General features: G+C 43.9%; 1 protein-coding gene across 1 annotated transcript; it reads left to right on the top strand.

Moving 5' to 3' along the window:
* Nucleotides 1–213: 213 nt before the first annotated feature.
* On the top strand, nucleotides 214–11,863 carry PROCA1 (protein interacting with cyclin A1). Its single transcript, XM_066598588.1, has 4 exons — nucleotides 214–669; nucleotides 6,256–6,388; nucleotides 8,627–8,761; nucleotides 11,047–11,863. Exons 1-4 carry the CDS (start codon nucleotides 228–230, stop codon nucleotides 11,759–11,761), a joined length of 1,425 nt encoding a protein of 474 aa, XP_066454685.1. The 5' UTR covers nucleotides 214–227; the 3' UTR covers nucleotides 11,762–11,863.
* Nucleotides 11,864–21,855: the final 9,992 nt, after the last annotated feature.

Below are 21,855 nucleotides of genomic sequence, written 5' to 3'. Positions count from 1 at the left end.
TACAGTAGCGACACAAGTTCCCTGCTAAGACTGCTGCAGTATAAGTTAAAAGATCCGAAGGCTTTATGCGGGGACAGAGAGAGCGAGACATTACTGATCCACAAGTCCCTCCTCCCAAACGTCGCTGCTCAGACCACCTTGTAAAGCCCCCTTATAAAGGAACTTGGCTCTAGGCTGGTGCTGTCTCCTGATTGTGGTGCTGAACTTCCTGGAGACCTAGGGGGGAGATGCTGGCTCTCTTAATAAGCGTGTTTGTATATGGGGTGTTAGGGGTTCTTGGTGAATGGAGTAGTGGAGGTGTACATGACTGTGCCCAGCTGTCCTTTCAGGGTCACCATGCTCAGTACCAAGTGACTGATGGTGACGAGCTGCTGACCTCCCTATGGGACAAGAGGAGGCAGTTGGTGGCATGTTCTTTGGATGAAGATGCTGAGACTGTCAAGGACTTTCTCTCCCATTGTCAGAGGAAAAGACAGGATGGGGTGTTGGACTTTGGCTTTGGGGGTTTTACTGAAGCCAGGATGGCATGCTTGATCTTCTTGAGTGCAGACACCTCTGGAAGGAGAGGAGGATCCAGAGAGCAGCATGTCAGAGTCAAGAGGGGCTTCACCTACCCAGGAACACTCTGGTGTGGAGCTGGAAACAATGCTGTAGAAAAAGGTGATCTAGGTAAGAGGACTTGCTTTACTCTTCTCTATGACTTCAGACTGAAAGTTTTAGGTGTGCAGTCACAGTTTCTGAAAGCTATTGCTTGAGTGCTGCTGTGTAACTTATTGTGTAGAAGCTGCTACTTGCAGTGAACTTTGTTAAACGTCTTTATAGTTTCTTCTCTTTTTTTTGCACAATGCTAAAGTGATGATTTAAGACCTGCAAACATGGACATTGACTAATATAGAAGATCAAGTAATTGCAAATCTAACATGTTTGCAGCAGGAACTTTTAGGAACTTGTCTTAACCGTATATCTGAGAGAAAGCTGCAGAATTACACAGCCTCTAATGCAAAGCAGTCCAATAATCCAATTGAAAGAAACACTAGCGGCGCTGCCTTCCAGCCCCAAACCAATGCTTAAATAGTTAACATTTGCTTACCTTCAATGCCCAGAATATATACTATGTAAAATATCATCTCCTTGGTCTAGCTACAATGTTGCACAGTATGTCCATCACTGCATGGTAGAGGTATAGTACTAAAACAGTGTATATTACTATAGGATGTGAGTTATAGAAGGAGATTTTTGGCAATTTAGTTCCATTATTACATGATGCATATTGGTGTAAGCTACTGTAGCTTTATAGCAGAAGTAGAAAATAGAAAAAAGAATACCCCCTCCATCTGAACATTTGCTTTTCTTACATTGCATCCACATCAGTTTACGCTCTGTTAATCTACCCTGAATTAAAGGGGTTTTCCGGAGACAAAATAGAAACTCTGAAAATGCTGAACTCTGGAGGTACAGTTAAGTAGCGGCAACCTGCCGCTTTAGACCCTCTTCTTCTTTGTCCTTTGCAGCCACCAATCTGCCACTGTGCTTACATGTATCACTTCCACAGTAAACACAACTGTAGGCAGTTCCCTACAACTTCCGGCATGCCGCCTGCTTATTGGCCAGCACTGTAGCTCCGCCCACAGCTCACGGGTCCTGCAACTTACTAGCACCAACTTCCTTCAGACAGACAGGAGCTTCCAGCACTCTGATCTGCACATGAGCAATACAGTGCAGTGCTTCCACTCCTGTCCTCCCATCATGCACTGCTCACAGGAAGTTGAAGGGTATGGACAGGAGAGGAAGTAGCAAATGCGGACAAGATGTCAGAGGAAGTGGAGATATTTTTCAGGCATAGGGTCACATAACAGAGAAAATGAATAAAATGAATAAAATAGCTAGACCTTGTACAGTGACCCTATTACAAAATGACTTATTGTGATGATGTACATTAGATTTTAAAATCTTAGTCCGTGCCCAGAATACCCCTTTAAGGGTACACCATGTACCAGAATACACATATTTATAGAATGTAGATAAATAGGTGCCCACTAATTTCTTAGTGGGCTTCACAGAGTTAATATGTGTCCCATACAACAGATAATAGTGTATTGGGTAGAGGCGAGTAGTCTGCAGACAAAAACTGAATAAAGAGGAAAGCGATTAGACAATGTAGGTGAAAGAACAAGGAGTATCATCAGATACTGTGATAAGTAGTTATGTAGAGTCATTCTGCTGCTGCCTCACTATGTACAATATTACAGACATTTCCCAAGGTTACTTCATGTCTTTGACTGAACTGCAGCCCTGTATGACTATCCGATAGATATGTATGTTGCAATTTCCAGTTATCTTAGTTGATATCAACCATCTGCACATAACATGCAAAATTATTGGAAAACGTGGCAAGGTCCACGAGACATGGATGTATATGATAAGATGAATGGATGGATGTGTGTAAATACAACTTGCATTTAGAGAGTCATCCTAGTGTTTCTAAGGCAGCTTTCAAACTGCCCTGGAGATTCTTCTTTCCTGCTCTGTTTGGGGAGCAGAAAGGGGAATACCCGCAGCCGAATGGCTCCGTCTCTGACCAGAACTGAACAGCGATTGGTAGACCCTATTGATTATAATCGGGTCCGTCTGCTTTCCGCCCGACTGACTGGCCTTTGGACAGAAGAGAAAGAGCTGCATCCACAGTGGCCCCAGTAGTAATAGTGATCCCCATAGAGGCCTCAGTAGTAATAGTGTCCCCTATATTGGCTCTAGTAGTAATAGTGACCCGCACAGTGGCCCCAGTAGTAATAGTGATCCCCATAGAGGCCTCAGTAGTAATAGTGTCCCCTATATTGGCTCTAGTAGTAATAGTGACCCGCACAGTGGCCCCAGTAGTAATAGTGATCCCCATAGAGGCCTCAGTAGTAATAGTGTCCCCTATATTGGCTCTATTAGTAATAGTGATCCCCACAGTGGCCTCAGTAGTAATACTATTACTACTGGGGCTGATATAGGGGACACTATTATTAATAGAGTCCCCTATAATGACCCTAGTAGTAACAGTGACCCCCATAGTAGCCCCAGTAGTAGTAGAAGCCCATCTGAAACCCATATACTTACCTTCTCCTGGTCTTCAGAGCGCCGCTGCTCCTTTTCTCAGCGCTGCTGTGGGGACACAGGGTCCCAAATCGAAATTGTCCTGCCTAAGTCGGGATGACGGGTCACCTTACCTATCCTACGTTATCCTATGCACTCTGTGTATGGATTCTTTCACATGGGCGGAATTAGCCCGCAACAGGCACCAAAAGCCGCTGCAGAATTCCACTACAAAACCTGCAGGTCCAGCAGTGGATTTCGATGTGGAGTTAATGGCAGAATTAAGCCCTTTTTAATTCTGCATCAAAATCCTCAGGGAGGCTGCGGATTGTGGTGTGGAATTCACAGCATCTGGTGGTGCGTAATGCAGGCTAATTCTGCACGTGTGAAGACACCATAAGGGCTCTCACAATAGCGCAACATATTGGCGCCGTGAAGGGAGCGCTATTGCAAGCTATTGTGCATGTATCAGCACTTTTTACTGTACTTTTCTGCACTGCCAGGACCGTTCACATTGGTGTGGGACATACCTGTGCTGTGATGTAACAGGCTGTGCAAACTAATTAATCCCCGGTGTTAGCAATTTCTCCGCAAAATAGCGCAGTTCAGCATTTGCACCCCCCCCCCCCATTTGCAAATGCACACAAAAATAGAGCATGTTGCATATTTTTTTCCCAGTTTGGAAATGCGTGCACCAAAACGCATAATCTGCGCCGTGTGCAGCAGCCCTAAATGGTCCTATTCACCTACGGCAGTATTTGAGCCTTCACAGTGGCTTTTTCAAGGCCGTTTTCACACGGCCGAGAAAATCACACAAGATTTGTGTGTTGCATAAATATGAACCCTATTCTCTTAAATGCGATGCGTGAAACACATTGCAGCATGTCCTATCTTGGAGTGTGCTCTCACATCACATTGCCCATTGTACCTAATAGGGCTGGTGGCAGCATCACACCGCGTGCTAGGTGCACAGAAGTGCGGTGCGATGCGAGGTCTCCCCATTGAAAGCAATTGGAGACACTCTATTGACAGCTGGGGCGGAGGATCGCTACTTTCTTGAAGTGATGCAAAGTCGTTTTGATATAAAAACACCTTGCATTCTGTGGGGAAATCGCATGTTGATGACCCAATATTGCAATTCACGGCCAGATATCGCACTGTGAAGTTAGCCTAAGGGCTCTTATACACTAATGATAGACTTTCCTGCGATGCGAGACTGAGTGAAAACACATGATTATGAAACCAATGATTTTTAATGGTTTCATTGTCATTTGCGTTGTGTTCACTCAAGGCTCGCAGCGCTAAGAAAAATCTGCGCTATCGCCCATTGTTTTCAATAGGGCTGGCGGCAGCAGCGTCGACGCCATTGAAAGCAATGGGCTAGCATCGTGGACCTCTGCCACAGCTGTCACAGCTGTGGCAGAGGTCCACGATGCTAGCCCATTGCTTTCAATGGGGTCGGAGCTGCTGCCACCCCATTTAAACCAATGAGATGAAGGCATCCTCTGCAGCGATGGGAGAGAGATCCTTGTATTGTCCCCTCATGTATTTATACATAGTTATTTGGTCGCCCCTTTAGCCGTCTTTTTTCCAGGGTGAATAATCCCAGTTTGGATAGCCTCTCTGGGTATTCCAGTCCTCTCACTCATTTTATTAATTTAGTTGCCCTTCTTTGAACCCCCTCCAGCACTGTGACATCTTTCCTGAGCACCGGTGACCAGAACTGTACACAGTATTCCATGTGAGGCCTGACAAGTGCCTTATATAGTGGGAGGATAATGTTCTCGTCCTTCGCCCCTATACCTCTTTTAATGCACCCCAAGACTTTATTTGCTGATTGGCACTGTTTGCTCCAGTTAAATCTACAATCCACTAGTACCCGCAGGTCTTTTTCCATATCACTTTTCCCTAGCTATACCCCATTTAGTGTGTATCGGGGCACCGGGTAATGTAAATTATACTCGCTGCTAATTGTTTTTTTGTTTTTTTTTGGGGGGGGGGGGATTGGATGGGGGAGTTTGCGCAGTACAGTATGACATTTACAGAGTTATGTGGCTTTGTCAGCAACTTTTTGCAGGGTGAAAATGTGTGCGGCTGTATGTGTAAAGGATTGTCCTTTCCCATTCCATCCGGAGTTGGAATAAACTTTGTTCATACAAGTCATTATTGCAGCCTCCACCTGCTATGTCTAGTTAAAGTAAGTTTTCACACACATACAGTTTACATCTAGACAAGCTTTACCTCTTAGTGAGACCTTTCTGGCATGATTGCTTACTGTCTGGCCATTTGCATAGCTACAATACTGTGGCAGAGCAGTGCAACATGTAGTATACATTCAGCAGCCTACACAAAAGTCATGGGGTCCCATAGCAACGCTCAGAATGGGCCTCATCTCCCAAAAAATGCAAGAAATGCAAATAGGAGACATTCTAATCTGTAGCAACTAAAACTGGACATACAATGGCCCACATTTCCTAAGACTGGTGTAATTTATGCCAGTATAAGAGAGGAGATAGTCGGAATGATATGCAACAAATGTATTCAAAATTACATGGCTCTTAACAAATTTGGTGTATTTAGGACTGTCTACGAGTCAGAATAACAAATCTATGCCTGTTATTAGGAAGGTTTGGATTTGTGCCAACATTTGTGCCATTTCCTGGGGCTGTTCCACTTCTAGCTGTTTTGCTGCAGGAAGCAAATAGCTCCTTACATTGCGCAGTGGCCGGGTTTGGTACTGCAGGCTGAGACCTATTAAAATGAATGAGACTCACCAGCTGTTTCCTGCAGCAAAACAGCCAGACATGGGACAACCCCTTTAAAAATTTTAACTAATGCTTGCAAACCACACCCTCTCATTGAAGGCCACACCCAGTTCTCATTACTTTTTCAAACTTGGCAAGTGCTGAAAAAAGTTGCAATATTTGGTCCAAATTTGGCAGTGCCATCACTTGTAACTTTTTTGACACCGTTATGCTAAGACCATATGTAAATTGCTCAGTAAATGTGGACCTATGTGTCTATGAGCGTACATGTAAGTATGTATTTGCAACTCCTTTTTATGACATTGAGCTGAATATCTTCACAGTTCTACAATATTATATGAATTTCATTCACATTAGCCAATGATATGGACTCTACTTTCAATGTTTTTTTTTTATTTCTCTCATTGTATAGGTGAGCATAAAGAGACGGACTCATGTTGTAGAACTCATGATCATTGTGAACATGTCATCCATCCCTTTACCTACAGCTATGGCTACAGAAACTACTTCTGGCACACCATCAGCCATTGCGAGTGTGATGACAAGTAAGTTCCCTGCTGTACGTCCACCAAGTAATCATGCATTGCATGTATAGTGAAGCCCCTCCAAAAGGCCATCTCTTTGAGAAGACCACTCCCTTTTCCTGACCAGGTTTCGTGTGACAAATTTTTCGGTTCCACTATATATTATATATACTGGACATTGGTAATGAGAGAACTTTTGAAAAGTTCGGTGTGACCGATTCATTGACCTTTTGCAAAAAGTTTGGTTTGGTTTGATTTAGTTTGGACTGAACCAGAAGTTTACCAATACTGCTAAAACTGGTGTATAACACTAAGAACCATAAAACACTCTGAGTGTTATACAAGGCTTTTACGGCTGTTAGACAGTGTTATACATCAGTGTTCAGGATTAGTGTTGAGTGAACAAACCTAGTAGAACCCTGTTTGGGTTTGTGCTGAACCAAACTTTTTGCAAAGTTCGACCTGAAAAATGGTTCTCCCGGATTGGTTCGCTCAACACTACTGGCCATCCTCTTTGAAAAGACCACTCCTCAAAAAGACCACTGTTCAATGCACTTTTGAGTAGTTTTCTTCGGGCTCATATCCACTGGCAGGTCAGATCCCGCATGCGGGAGCCCGCAGCAGAATCCGACCCTGCCCATGGCCGAGGACCCTGCTTACCCTACCGGGTCTTCTTTTTTTCTCTACTGCGGATGTGTGCGCAAGCGCTGGCCAGAGCACCGCTGCACATGCGCAGTAGAGTTTGTTTTTTTAAACTCCTGCTTTCCATGCAGAATCCACAGCCCGTCCGCAATTCAATTGCAGATGGGTCGCGGATCGGACAGCTTCCATTGACTTCAATGGAAGCAGTGTGTGCAGGATCCGCACTAAAATGGAGCATGCTACGATTTATTTTCCGGACCAGAAGGTCCACAATTCAGATTTACATGCTTTATTTAATTTGTGGGTGCTCATATTTCCCTATGGGCGGCTTGATTTGCGGATCTTCCCGCCCGTGGCCATTGGTCCTTCAAGAAGCTTCATTGTATAGGCAAGGGCCAAACTCGTACCAAGTTAGCAGATGGAGTAGCAACATTTTTCTGACATGTCTATGGGGATGTATGTGCATGCCCTGAGGAAACTGTAGGACGTCTTTTGAGGATTGGCGCAACTACAGTGAGTACAGAATATATAGTAGCATTGTCTCTCTCAGGCAGAATGGTTGATAGGACGTTTTGTCTACCTAAATCCGACTCTAGAGAGAAACTTCCAGTCACTGTGACCTTTATTCCTATTTATCAATGGAATGCAATGTTTAAATACTGGACCACAAAACAAGACATCATGAACTAAGACAAGATGGGAAAATAATTGGGACTAAGTGATAACGGGCCATGTCCCTGAGTGGAAGAATTACGTCTGGTATAAACTATATTGAATGCACATACCAGTCGGTTACCTTGAAGGACAGAAACTAACAATAAGTGGAAAGTATTTCTTGGCCATTTAGTCTGATGAAACAATGATTCTACTACGGAAGTGAGCAAGAGAATATTCTAAAGTTAATATTTTACTAATGGCCCAGATTTATCGATCACCTTCAGAGAGTAAATTGGTGTAAAAAAGTCACACATAATGGTGCACGTCAATTTTACACAAAAATTTGGGACTTTTCTTAAACCCTTAGTACCAAAGACTGTTTGCGCCTTAATGACTAACAGGTTTTTCAGTTTTTTTTTCATTGTCTCATTCCAAAGCCATAATCTTTTAATTTTTCTGTTGACACATCCGTATGAGGGCTTGTTTTTTTGTGGGACAATTAATATTTCTTTAATTACATCATTTTTTTTATATATTAGAATTAGAGATGAGCGAGTATACTCGCTAAAGGCAATTGCTCGAGCGAGCATTGCCTTTAGCAAGTATCTCCCCCGCTCAAGACTGCAGGTTCGGGTGCTGGCGCGGGGGAGCGGTGAGTAGCGGCTGTCAGCAGGAGGGAGCGGGGGGGAGAGAGGGAGAGAGAGATCTCCCCTCTGTTCCGCCCCGCTCTCCCCCGCAGCTCCGTGCCCGCTGCCGGCACCTGAACCTGCAGTCTCGAGCGGGGAAGATACTCGCTAAAGGCAATGCTCGCTCGAGCAATTGCCTTTGGCGAGTATACTCGCTCATCTATAATTAGAACGTAATAAACCATTGTATGTAAATAACTGAACTTCTACCCCTTAAAGACCATCGGTAGTTCTTGCATTATTTTTAATGACATTCTGTTATTTCTGCTTTTAGATTTAAAGACTGCCTTCGGAAGGTGAACGATACGGCTTCTCGGGTTGTAGGACAGGCTTTCTTTAATGTCATCCAGGTGCAATGCTTTGAGTTGGCATTTAAGGAGCAGTGTGTGGAGAGACATTGGTATGGTTGGTAAGTAAGAGACTGGGCATTGTCTAAACTATTTCCACTCGATGGCATTACAGAGTCACTTGTTTGCAAGCCAAGACCAGTATTAAGGAACAAGCATGTAGGCAAATTGGTCAATGCAAGGCAATTAAGTCTCCAGGACTAAACACCCCTGATTCTATTGGACAGAAGATTTGTTTAATTAGCAATGCAGATTTATGATTAATTGGTCACTACCCACTATAAATAAGGGACAAAGACACCGGACCATCTGTTCTTTCTTTCTGTCTTGCTGGACAGGACTGTGCAGGGTCATGGGTGACTAACAGAGATTGGTCTTTGCCTCTTTACCTTTCCAGCCCTTTGCTGCCAGGCTGATGCCATGTACATAGAAGGTGGCTTCTGTTCCTTCACAATGTGTTTTTTTTATGTTACCTGTCTAGTACATAGGATCCAGGTAAGTTGCGTCACCATTTGCTCTGATTTCCGATCAGCAGTGCAGGTTGTGCATCCACCTGTTGGCGCATATTGTGTTGCCTACAGGTGGGGCGCTCCATGTGTTTATGTGAATGGCGTTGCTTGAACAGCAGAAAACATCTTCCTGATCACTGGATTTTCAGAGCTCCTTCAGCATTGGGTGAAACCAGAAAAGAAATTGGATACTGGCTCATGGTTTGAAATCTCTATAAATTAGGTCCAAGAGTGTATCAGAGATTCTGCACCTAAATTGAACCTTCCAGTTGGTAAATTGTTGACAAAATCCATTTTCCAGTCGAAGAGTCCTCAGTCTTAAAAGCGCTAATGGATAGGAAAACAGATTCCCTGATGAAGAAGGGCTACACAACATCTACATCATCTTGTAAAGTTGCTTTGACTTCTCTTCCAATCGCCAGGACAGAATCTGATTAAGTCAACTTACCCAAGATACTCTGGGCTCATTCACATGGGGACATATGGGTGTAAAAAAAATGGAATGGAAGACAAAGGGAGATAAGTAGGGAGGGAGTGCTGCTGAGCCACTAAAGCTAGAAGCACATTTTAAATGTCCCGCTTTAAGCTCTTGTTAGTCCCTGCGGTGATGAGGACGACTCCACGGGGTTTACCTTCATCTCCCCCGGGGCTGGGGGAATTTTCCCGCAGCAGGGAGAGAGGGAGATGAAGGGAGTTCCTGGGGAACCCCCTTCATCTCAGCACAATGCTGGCATTCCCCAGCAGCGGGGAAATAATGAGTTCCTACTGCAGGGGAGAATGAGGGAATCCCTGTAGCAGGGAGAGAGAGGGTGTGGGGCTACATTGCTTCTCCAAGTGGGGGTTAGATTGAACTGCCCTCTAGCTTCACCCCCTCTCTCCCCGCAGCGGGGATAGCCCTCTTGCTCCGCTGCTGGGAAATTCCTCTCTCCCCATGGAGATGGGGTGAGAGGATTTCCCCATAGTGGGGAGAGGGCGGGGCTAGAGGGTGGCTCCCTCTAGTCCCCCCCCCCCCCCCCCCCCGCTTTTGGTGAAGCCCTGTAGCCATGCTCCCTCTACAAGTATACCTACCTTGAAAGCTTGCTTCCAAAACACCAGCAGTAACCAATGCAAGGAGAGCACTTTGGACTTAAAAATGATCTGGTAACATCTCATCAAAAACCCACTTTTGGGCTCTACCCTTTCAACGTGATAGGTCATTTGGGTCTCTCAACTGGACAAGATTCTAAATTCTTTTAATGATGACAAAGGTCTGTTTTTTCCTCAAAGAAATGTTATTCTCTTATAGTCCAAAGGCAACACAAAGTCCCTCCTAATAAATGTTGTTTTGCGGTATATGATGCATAGTCTGGTGTCTTCATTCCTTGTTTAAAGTGATTAATGCGTAATTAATCATGAATCTACATTGCTAATTAAACATGTCTCCTGCCCAATAGGATCAAGGTGAGGGAAAGTCAAAGAGAGCCGGACAACAGGCTTTTTTTGGATGCAAATAAAGTTAATATCTATTTTGTTGCACATGGGTTTCAATAACTCATAATTGTAACAATAGTAAGAGGTAAGATGTGATGTTCTTCTTTAGGCTTAAACCATGTAAGTTCAAAGAATAGATATTGTATGCATGATCTTCAATGCAAGGAGAGACAAGGAGTCCAATGGGACAAGCTTCCCCATGCCAAGAATCAATAGATGTGGCAGCTATTAGCCAAATGGAAACCTGGGTACCAACCCATTAAATGGTCCCTTGGTCCCGGACTCTTCTGTGGTTTTGTGTCATTCATTGTTCCCATGGCTGTTTTTAGTGAATCTAGACTATAATACTTACATGGTTTTCCTTTCAGGTGTAAAAAGTACGAAAATGAATCACTTGCCGTTCCCAGAGAGTCTGGACTCTATGATTATGGAGGAAAACTTATAGATAAGCCTCTAAAGCCAAAGGACAAAGAAGCTGGTCAGGTGCCATCTTTAGAGCTACCACCAGGACAACCAACTCTAGGCCAAGTCATGCAAGCCACTGAGGATCTCCTGAAGATCATGGTAACAATAAGTCCAACCACTTCCCCTGATCAGATGATGACTGAGAAAACCCCAAAGAAGAATAAAGACAAAAAGCAGAAAGAGAGAAAGAACAAAAAAGGAAAAGGCCAAAAAGGAAAAGGTCAAAAAGGAAAAGGTCTTAAAGGAAAAAGGAAGAATCAGCTCAACAACGATAATATCAAGTCTCCCTCAAAAGACATTTGGGGGGAGGAGATTGTCAAAAATGAGAGGGGGTCAGTGACAAACAGACCAGTAGACTCCATCCTGGACCTAGGACACAGACAGGATCCATTCAATGATATCCTAAATGATGAACCAATGAGGAATGTAGATTCTACGATTACCACCGTTACCCCTATAGTCAAGCATGAAACATTCAAAGCTACAACACCATCAGTTCCACCAGAACCAAAACCCTGCAGTGCAAAGCCTAAAAGACAAAACAAGAAGGAAGGAAAAGATAGGAGAGAAAGAAGGAAGAAACCCAAAAAATCACCCTGCGTTCCAGCAGGCATATAGTTAACAATAATCTGCAATAAATTTCACTATATTGTTTCTATTAAATGTAAAAGATGTAATGTGCAAAATGATGACATTAACCATTCTGCTGCTAAACAAGTCTCAAATACTTACATGCTTCACATCAGAGCATTCAATACAAAATTTGCTGCTTGCATATGGTAACATATAAATTAAGATTTTTTTTTTGATGATCTGGGGCTGCCGTGTGTCATTCCTGGCTATTGTAATAAATGTTATATTGTGATAGCGGTATCAGAAGAATCTGACTAGGGAGGCAAGAAAATAAAACGTAACTATACACTGCACTACCACCAAGTATTGCACAACACTGAGTGTAGATCAGTGGTCCACAACCTGCAGCCGCAATGCCATTCTGTGAGGCCCACAACCACCTGTTAAAGCGAAGAGGGGTGCACCCAGCTCAAGAACGGACAAGTACTAATGGTGCACTATGTGGCCATCTTTAGGCCTCCTCTAAATCAGGAAAATGGGGACCCTTAACCCGTTTGGTACTCCAGAAAGGAGTATATGAGTCAGAGGTGTCCCACTATACATGTGGCTTTCTCCATTGTAGTTTATGGGACTTGTAAAATTCTTGGATGTTGCATCATCTATAATCTACAATGGAGAGAGCCATGTGTTTGGTTTCCTCCTCTCTAGAGTACCAATTCGAGAGAATAGGACCCCAATGCTCCTAATAGGTGGGAGTCCCAAAAGTGGAACCTGCACCCATCAGACATTTATAGCAAAGACTTTTAATATGCTGTGGATTGTCTCAAGGCGGGAATACCCTATCAAGTTTTATTGTGGCCCTGGACTGGAAAAGGTTGTGCATGGCTGCTCTAGATTAGGGTTTCTAAACTCCAGTCCTCAGGGACCCACAACAGGTCACGTTTTCAGGATTTCCTCATTGTTACACAGGTGATGTAATTATTTCCAGTGCCTCAGACATTGCCATAGGTGTTGTTACCATAGGATATCCTGAAAACATGACCTGTTGGGGGTCCCCGAGGACTGGAGTTGAGAAACACTGTTCCAGATGAACTCATAAGGATGGCTTCACATAGCATTTTGCAGCAAGAAAACCGCTGTGGCTAGATGTTGGCTGTTGGGCAATAGGAAGCATGATATGCACCATACACAATGTTTTAGGTTTTCTTTCTTTCCCCTCTTTTTTGTTGTGTTTTACCTCTTTGGTCTTGTGCTTTTTGTGTCAAGGATATCCTCCCCCCGCCCCAAATACACCAGGCTTTATGGTTAGAGCATCTCAGATGTTCTCCCATAGATTACTGTAGGAGGAAAAAAGTGCCTGAGAATAAAAAGAAAAATGCTAAAAGAAAAAAACCAAAACACCTCACTGAAAAAAATACTTGTAAATGATATATGGTGCTTTTTACAAGCCTCCCCCCTCCCACTATGTCTGAAAGAAGCCTAAATAGAACTTATAAAAAACAAATCTGTAACTTTAATTATACATACCGTATGTAACAAATTCACATTTAAAAACAACTAAAATTCATAAAACAAGATAACGGCACGTTCTTCAGTCTGACAACGTTCACAGGGATAGTTCACAAATTGTCTTGTTTTGTGGAAAGCTTGTATCTTAGGAGGAGTCAAGTTGGGGATAAATCCATGTAGTATGCCGTGTGTACAGAAAGGGCGGCAGACACTGACAACGCAATCCAAGAGATTTCACCCAGAGTTTGAGAGGGGAGCATTATTGGGATATGAGAAGCTTGATGAACTGCCCACCAACTGGGCCATTCTGACCAGACTGTTAGGTGTTGGGACCAGTGCATGTGTAAGGGGACACATAAGGCGACCGGGCTCAGAATGCTCTTGACTGACCACCAGTAAAGAGGATCGTATGATCATCTCATAAGAAAGAGCAGCTTCAACTGTTTCATTTTCCAGCAGCGAGAGACGGGTGGCACCATTATTACAGGCCCGTGTCTGTCGGAACCATTTCCGGGTGCTTGGCTAGTTGTGAACAACTAAAATGGACTTCTGCGGAGTGGAAATGGGTTGTCTACAGCAACAAATCCAGGTTTAGTTTGGGCATGCCATGTTCATGTCTGGAGACTTTGGGGTGAGTGCTCCAATCCTATAGTTGCTGTGGAACTGCATGTGATGGTCTGGGGGGCCATCACATACAACAGTCGGTCACCCCTAGTAGTGGTACGAGGGACAATGACATCCAGTAGCCCCATGTGTTTCTCTCATGGCAGCTTCCAAGAGGCATCCAGCAGGATAATGCTCTACCGCACACAGCAAGGTATCACAGGAATGTCCCCACAACATTGTCAAATGTTCATGGTTGCCTAGTCGCTAGATTTATTGCCAATAAAATACGTATGGGACCGTTTGGGGCACCAACTTAACAGCCTATCAGTTTGTACGATCTAGAGGGTCAGTTACAGCAAATGTGGAGCGATATGAAACTGTATGCTTCTATGCCTGCCGGTATCACATCTTGTACCCAAGCTAGAGGCGGTACAAGAGGGTTCTATAGCCTCCATGCCTGCTTGTATTAAAGCTAGAGGCAGTACAGCAGGGTACTAGAACCTCCATGCCTGACCGTATCCCATCTTGTATCCAAGCTAGAGGCGGTACAACAGGGTACTAGAGCGTACATGACCGCCTGTATGACATCTTGTATCCAAGCTAGAGGCGGTACAACAGGGTACTATAGCCTCCATGCCCACCCGTATCACATCTTCCATCCAAGCTAGAGGCGGTACAACAGGGTACTAGAGCCTCCATGCCCACCTGTATCACATCTTGTATCGAATTTAAAGGCGGCACAACAGGGTACTAGAGCCTCCATGCCGCCCGTATCACATCTTGTATCGAATCTAGAGGCGGTACAACAGGGTACTAGAGCCTTGCTTCAAGGGGTCAGTTTTCAGCAATAAATTCTCCTTTTACTCTGATATTGTAATCACTGATATCAACATTACAATCACAGAGTTTCATTCTATTACATCTCCTTCGAGGTGCTTGATTTTATTTTATTTTTTTGACAATAAGTGTATATAACAAAAGTTACCTCCTTTTCATTGTTGCTGCCATTTATCCTGTTCTCAGTTCCTTTTATGAAGTAAACTTGCCACAAGATTCTCAGACTACCCGACCCTTACAATGTGCTACAGTAGTCTGAGATACTCCCCCTTACGCTTTAGGTGAGGGACAAGAGAAAGGATGGACACAGTGCTGATGCATTCGAGAGCAAGGAAGTGTGTCTCAGACTACCGCAGCACACTGTGTGTAGGGTAGTCTGAGAATCGGGCAGCCATTTTACATATAGAAAGAGGACTTGGCCAAACTGTGGCAGGAACATTGAGAAGCTGGGCACCAGGTATGCTATTCTGCATGTATTGTGGAAGTTTTATTTTTCTAGTGCAAATTGAAGGGTCGCTTTAAGGATTGCATCAAAGAGGCACTTTTGATGCAGCCTTGAATCAACTACTTTTTCTTAATCCACTCCTAGTTTTGGCTTATAAAAAAAAACAAAAAAACTGCATCACAGACCACATGAATCTTACCATTTATCTATAATTATAGCTAAATCAAGTATGATACATATGCTGGAGACCAACCTGGTTATGAACACTGTTTACTACAATCAGCAATGAGGTGTACTGTAGAGATGAGCGAGTAGTGCCTTAGCCGAGTATCTGCCCGCTCGTCTCTAAAGATTCGGGGGCCGGCAGGGAGGAACGGAGATCTCTCTCTCCCTCTCTCTCCCCTCTCTTCCCGCCGCAACTCACCTGTCACCCGCGCCGGCCCCCGAATCTTTAGAGACGAGGGGGGAGATACTCGGCTAAGGCACTACTCGCTCGAGTAATGTGCCTTAGCGAGTATACTCGCTCATCTCTAGTGTACTGTTAATGTGGGCTTTTAGTTGATTTTTTTGCCAGCTATTGCAGAAAAGAAAATATTGTTGCAGGTCCCAGATATGTTCAGTAGGGAACGAAGGCCACTACGCTACAACCACATGTTGTGGTTCACACACAATCGGTTTACATCAGAAGCATAGTAGAGCATGGCACAATCAGCTAGGAGTTGTTATAGTGCAGGTCTGGGGTGTAACTGAATAAAGCATTATAGTTGGGGGAACCTATTACAAGTTTTGCATTGGGGCCCAGAAGCTTCAAGTTACACTACTGGTGCAGGTACTCATTTTTTACGGAAAGCAATCCACGGTGCTTTTGGGCAGCAACAATGTCAAATAAGGAGCCGCGTACCACAAGCAAACCATTGTCGATTTTCTGGTGGTTACTTTCCACTAAATTCAAGTTGGTGATAAGAAATGTCCAGGATTAAAAATTTTTTTCAGCTTTGAAACCAATCTCTTTGTGAAAAGGAGTTATCCAGCCTTTAAAAATTGATGCCCTATATCTCGGGACTCCTGCCGATCAGCTGATTGAAGGGGCTGCCGGCTCTTCCATGTTTAGGCATTGTCAGAATGCTGTATCGGAGTACTACAACCTCGCCCGGCTGCAACACCTTTAAGGCAGCTGATCAGCGGGGACCCTGAGCGGTAGACTTTCTCAGACCAGATATTGATGGTTTATTGTCAAGATAGGCCATTATTTTTTTTAATTTTAACCAAATTTTCCTTGTAACAGTAACCCTCCACCACTGGCTTCAGAGGTGACCCAGAACAGGGAAGCTTGTTGCAGGGAGACCCAGAGGTGCATCTATCAGAGATTTATGAAATATACAGTGGGAATAAGCTGTTAAATAAAAAGTGACCACCGAAAGTGACCATATACTTACCAATGTACCGATACAAGAAGGCAGGTAGAAGCACCACACCCCAAACGTGCAGACAGCCGGACTGCTATATGGAGAAACCACTGCACAACTGCAAGGCACTGATGAACAACCACTCATACACCTACCTTAGGCCGCCTGCAGATGGGCGGAAATCCCGCGGCAGGATTTCCGCCGCTCAAAGCCTGCATGGGATTGCGTTAACAAACGCAATCCTATGCAGACGGCCGTGGTTTGGCCACGTGAAATATCGCGCGGCAAACAAACCGCGGCACGTCCTATTTCTGTGCAATGCTCGCAGAGCCCCGCACAGAAACGTCACTCACCCGCCGGCTGCCCGGCAGCCGGCACATGAAAGAGCCGGGGCCGCCGGGCGCGGGTGAGTACACGCTCGTCCCTGCAGGTGCTCGGGTCGGGTCCCGCGGCGAGAATCCTCGCCGCCGCATCCGACCCGCTCATCTGCAGGCGGCCTTATACTGAGGGGGACGGCTATTCGTACTATTCTTGCACATAGATAAGGCATATCTGAGTGGCTGTTCATTAGTACCTTGCACCTGTGCAAATTGTTCCTCCATTTAGCTGTCTGCATGTGGAGGGATGTGCTTTTTACCTGCTCTTTTGTATTAGTACATTGGTAAGTATAAGGCCGCTTTCTTTGATATTTTTTCTGTATATTCCCTTATATCGGTATGCATCAGTAACATGCAGCGTGGCTTTGAATGCAAGCGCTCCCGCTGCAAACGTCATTCAGGGGCACCGACATGGCGGCGGCCAGTGTGGATGAACATCTCCTGGTCATTTTGATGTAAGTTGATCTCTATATATAGCTATTCACTTTTTCTGTGCGCGCACTAGAATAGAGCTACAGTTGTTAGCCAAAACGCGTTGCAATCATACCACAGGCCAGAGACCTGCCTTCATTGTATCTTGTACTAATAAGCTGGAACCTTCGTTACCCAAACCCTGGACGTGGATGCAGCATATTTTGTGTATACAAGGCAATCCTGGACTTAAGGGCAGTGTTCATTCAGCATCCAGCTGATTTCCCTCCCCTCAAGCGGGTGAGTAAACCCTGATCCTCCAGACTTAGTGTCAGAGCGCATAATTGGTTGTGTTTTAATTGCCATTACCCCCACAGTCATGATGGGGGGTCCATTTTTTTCTTCCACAAGCGTCTCTCCGCTGACGTGGATTGGGAGAGGATCTGGGAAGACCTTCCTGGGAATTGTGTGTCTTCATTCGTTCCAAGGTGCGGTCCTCACGAATTGCTGTATCACACAGTGAGATCTAAGACTTCAAAGCAATATTCCCAATATATGCACAACATGGCAGAAATTCATTGACTGGATTTTCCCATTTAACCATTACGATATTCTTTTGTAGTGGATATACGCAAAATCTATATTTCTGTGACAGTGGACATACATTTCATATGTAGTGGATAGTGGACCTGTAATAGACAGTGTTACGCATACTATACATTTCTTACCGTGTTATAGAGATAACAGTATTTTTCCATCTCTGTTTGCTTACTCATATATATATATATATATATATATATATATATATATATATATATATATTCTTTTTATACCCAATATAGCCACTTCCTCAAATATACAATAAAACTCTCCGTTCTCTAAACTTTTACTGTAACTAATATTAAGGGGAACACTCCACTTCCTGATTCCCAAAATACTTTAGCTAAAATAAGTCAGATACACGAAACCGCAGTGTATAACATTACCGCTTGTAGCAAACGCACTAGGCAACATAAGCAGCTTACGGGAAATTTATGCAAATAATAGTTTAAGTCAACATAAGCAATTTAGGAAAATGTATGCAAATAATGTTCAAGTCATAGCCTCCAATCATACCGGACGATCCACACGTAACATAGTTCGTAAGGCTGAATGAAGACAATGTCCATCTAGTCCAGCCTGTTTAGCCTTCTGTTTTGTTGATCCAGAGGAAGGCAAAAAACCCCAAGAGCAGAAGCCAATTAGCCCTTTTGGGGAAAAAATTCCTTCCTGACTCCCTAATGGCAATCAGACTGTTCCCTGGATCAACCCCTAATACTTCCTACCTGCCTGTAAACCCGGATTAACAAATAACCTTAGATTTATAGCCTATAATATCCTTCCTCTCCAGAAAGACATCAAGTCCCCTTTTAAACTCCTCTATGGATTTTGCCATCACTACGTCCTCAGGCAGAGAGTTCCACAGTCTAACTGCTCTAACAGTAAAGAACCCTTTTCTATGTTGGTGATGAAACCTGCATTCTTCTAAGCGTAGCGGATGCCCTCTTGTTACCGTCGTAGTCCTGGGTATAAACAGATCCTGGGAGAGATCCTTGTATTGTCCCCTCATGTACTTATACATGGTTATTTGGTCGCCCCTAACCTTTTTTTCTAGAGTAAATAGTCCCAATTTTGATAGCCTTTCTGGGTATTCTAGTCCCATCATTCCATGTACTAGCTTAGTCGCTCTTCTTTGAACCCCCTCCAATACCGTAACATCTTTCCTGAGCACCGGTGACCAGAACTGTACGCAGTATTCCATGTGGGGCCTGACTAGTGCCTTATATAATGGAAGGATAATGTTCTCGTCCTTTGCCCCTATACCTCTTTTAATGCATCCCAAAACTTTATTTTCCTTTGCAGCAGCTCATTGGCATTGGTTACCCCAGTTTAGTCTACAATCCACTAGTACCCCCAGGTCTTTTTCCATATCACTTTTCCCTAGCAGTACCCCATTTAGTGTATATTGGTGACATCCGTTTCTCCTGCCCATTTGCATAACCTTACATTTATCAACATTGAACTTCATTTGCCATTTTTCTGCCCAAGCCCCCAGCTTATCTAGGTCCGTTTGTAGCCGCACATTGTCATCCATTGCATTATAGTGTATAATTTTGTGTCATCTGCAAATATTGATATTTTGCTGTGCAGCCCCTCTATCAGGTCGTTGATAAATATATTGAACAGAATGGGGCCCAATACTGCACCCTGTGGCACCCCACTAGTGACTGTGGCCCAATCAGAGTATGAACCATTTATTACCACCCTCTGTTTTCTATCATTGAGCCAATTTTTTACCAAATTACACACGTTTTCACCCAATCCGAGCTGTCTCATTTTGTATATTAGCCTATTATGTGGCACGGTGTCAAAGGCTTTAGAGAAGTCCAGATATACGAGATCAATAGATTCTCCCTGGTCCAGCTTAGAGCTTACTTCATCGTAGAAACTGATCAGATTTGTCTGACATGAGCGACCCTTCATGAATCCATGCTGGTGAGGAGTTATTCCCTTGCTCTCCTTGAGGTACTCATCGATGTCGTCTCTCAGAATCCCCTCGAAAATGTTTCCCGTTACTGAAGTGAGACTTACTGGCCTGTAGTTACCAGGCTCACTTTTGGTCCCCTTTTTGTAAATTGGAACCACGTTGGCAATGCACCAATCCAATGGTACAACACCGGTCTTGATAGTGTCTAGAAATATTAGGTATAGCGGCCTATCTCATCACTTAGTTCCCTTAGTACCCTTGGGTATATTCCATCTGGGCCTGGCGATTTATCAATTTTAGTCTTCTTTAGTCGCTTCCGCACCTCCTCTTGCGTTAGGTATGACATATTTTGCGAGGGGTTTATTTTATTCCCCTGTATCTCGTGTGGCATTTCCTTTTCGTTTGTGAATACGCTTGAAAAGAAACTATTTAATAGATTTGCCTTCCCTCCATCATCTTCAATGATTTCTCCTGCATTATTTGTTAAAGGGCCAGTGCTCTCCCTGCAAATGCTTTTGCTGTTAATATAGTTGAAAAATAGTTTCGGGATGTTTTTGCTCTCTTTGGCGATCAGTCTTTCCACCTCCTCCTTGGCAATTTTGATTTTCTCTTTGCATATTTTTTTTCCCTGTATGATTTTAGCGCTTCTTCGCTGCCTTGTTGCTTTAGTAGTTTGAACGCTTTCTTTTTTTCGTTTATTGCCCCTCTTATAGAGGCCCATTGGTTTCCTTTTAGTTGAGATTCTTTTATTTTTAAAAAGGGAATGAACTGCTCACATGAGGCGATTAGGATCTTTTTAAACGTTTCCCATTTATCCTTTGTACTGATATTTTTGAGAATATTGTCCCAATTAATGTTATCGCTAGTAGTTCTAAGCTCATCAAATTTTGCTTTACTAAAGTTTAGTTTTTTTGTCACTCCCTGATAAGGCTTCCTATTGAATGACAGCTGGAAGTTGATTATATTGTGGTCACTGTTCCCCAAGTGCCCCTCAACCTGTACCCCCTTTATTCGGTCCGGTTTGTTAGTTAGTACTAGGTCCAGAGTGGCCCTCCCTCTTGTTGGTTCCCGCACCAGTTGGTTCAGATAATTATCTTTAATTACTCTCAAGAACTTAATCACCCCTGTGAGATTTGCAGGTCTCATTTTCCCATATTATATTTGGATAATTAAAGTCCCCCATTATTACTTCGTTGCGGTTTGACACTTCTTCTATCTGCCTTAATAGTAAGTTTTCAATTTCTTCTGCTACTTTTGGTGGTCTATAGAAAACCCCTATCAAGATTTTGTTATTTTTTTTCTCCCTTTATTTCTACCCACAGAGATTCCACCTGTTCGTCTCCTTCACCTATATCCTCCCATAGTCTCGGATTTAAGTTCGATTTAACGTACAGACATACCCCTCCCCCTTTCTGGTTCCTTTGGTCTCTTCTGAAGAGATTTTACCCCTGTAAATTCGCCGCCCAATCGCACTTATCATCAAGCCATGTTTCCGTTATTCCAACTATATCATAACTTTCATCAGTCATTCTTGCTTCAAGCTCACCCACTTTACCAGTCAGACTTCGTGCATTTGTGGTCATACAATTGATATCGTTATTTTTGTTCTTTAAATTCATTTTGTTGCTATATGTGCTAATGGCTCACCTCACAGTTCTAACTGTACTAACCTCCCCCCCTGCTCGGCCCCCATTCCCATTTCTTTGACCCAGGTCACTAGCTACACTGGCTACCCCACGATTTCTCATGTTACCCTCCCCCCCCCGTCCCTAGTTTAAACACTCCTCCAGCCTTCTAGCCCTCTTCTCCCCCAGCACAGCTGCACCCTCCCCATTAAGATGCAGCCCGTCCCTACGATAGAACCTGTAGCCGACTGCAAAGTCAGCCCAGTTCTCCAGGAACCTAAATCCCTCCTCCTTACACCAACTTCGAAGCCACTTGTTTACCTCCCTAAGATCCTGCTGCCTTTCTATTGTGGCCTTAGGTGCAGGTAGTATTTCCGAGAAAACTACCCTGGAGGA

This window comes from Eleutherodactylus coqui, chromosome 4 (genome assembly GCF_035609145.1).
Source record: "Eleutherodactylus coqui strain aEleCoq1 chromosome 4, aEleCoq1.hap1, whole genome shotgun sequence".
NCBI classification, from domain to species: Eukaryota; Metazoa; Chordata; class Amphibia; order Anura; family Eleutherodactylidae; genus Eleutherodactylus; species Eleutherodactylus coqui.
Note: the sequence above shows the minus strand (reverse complement) of the source record. Positions and strands in the feature narration are given on the sequence as shown.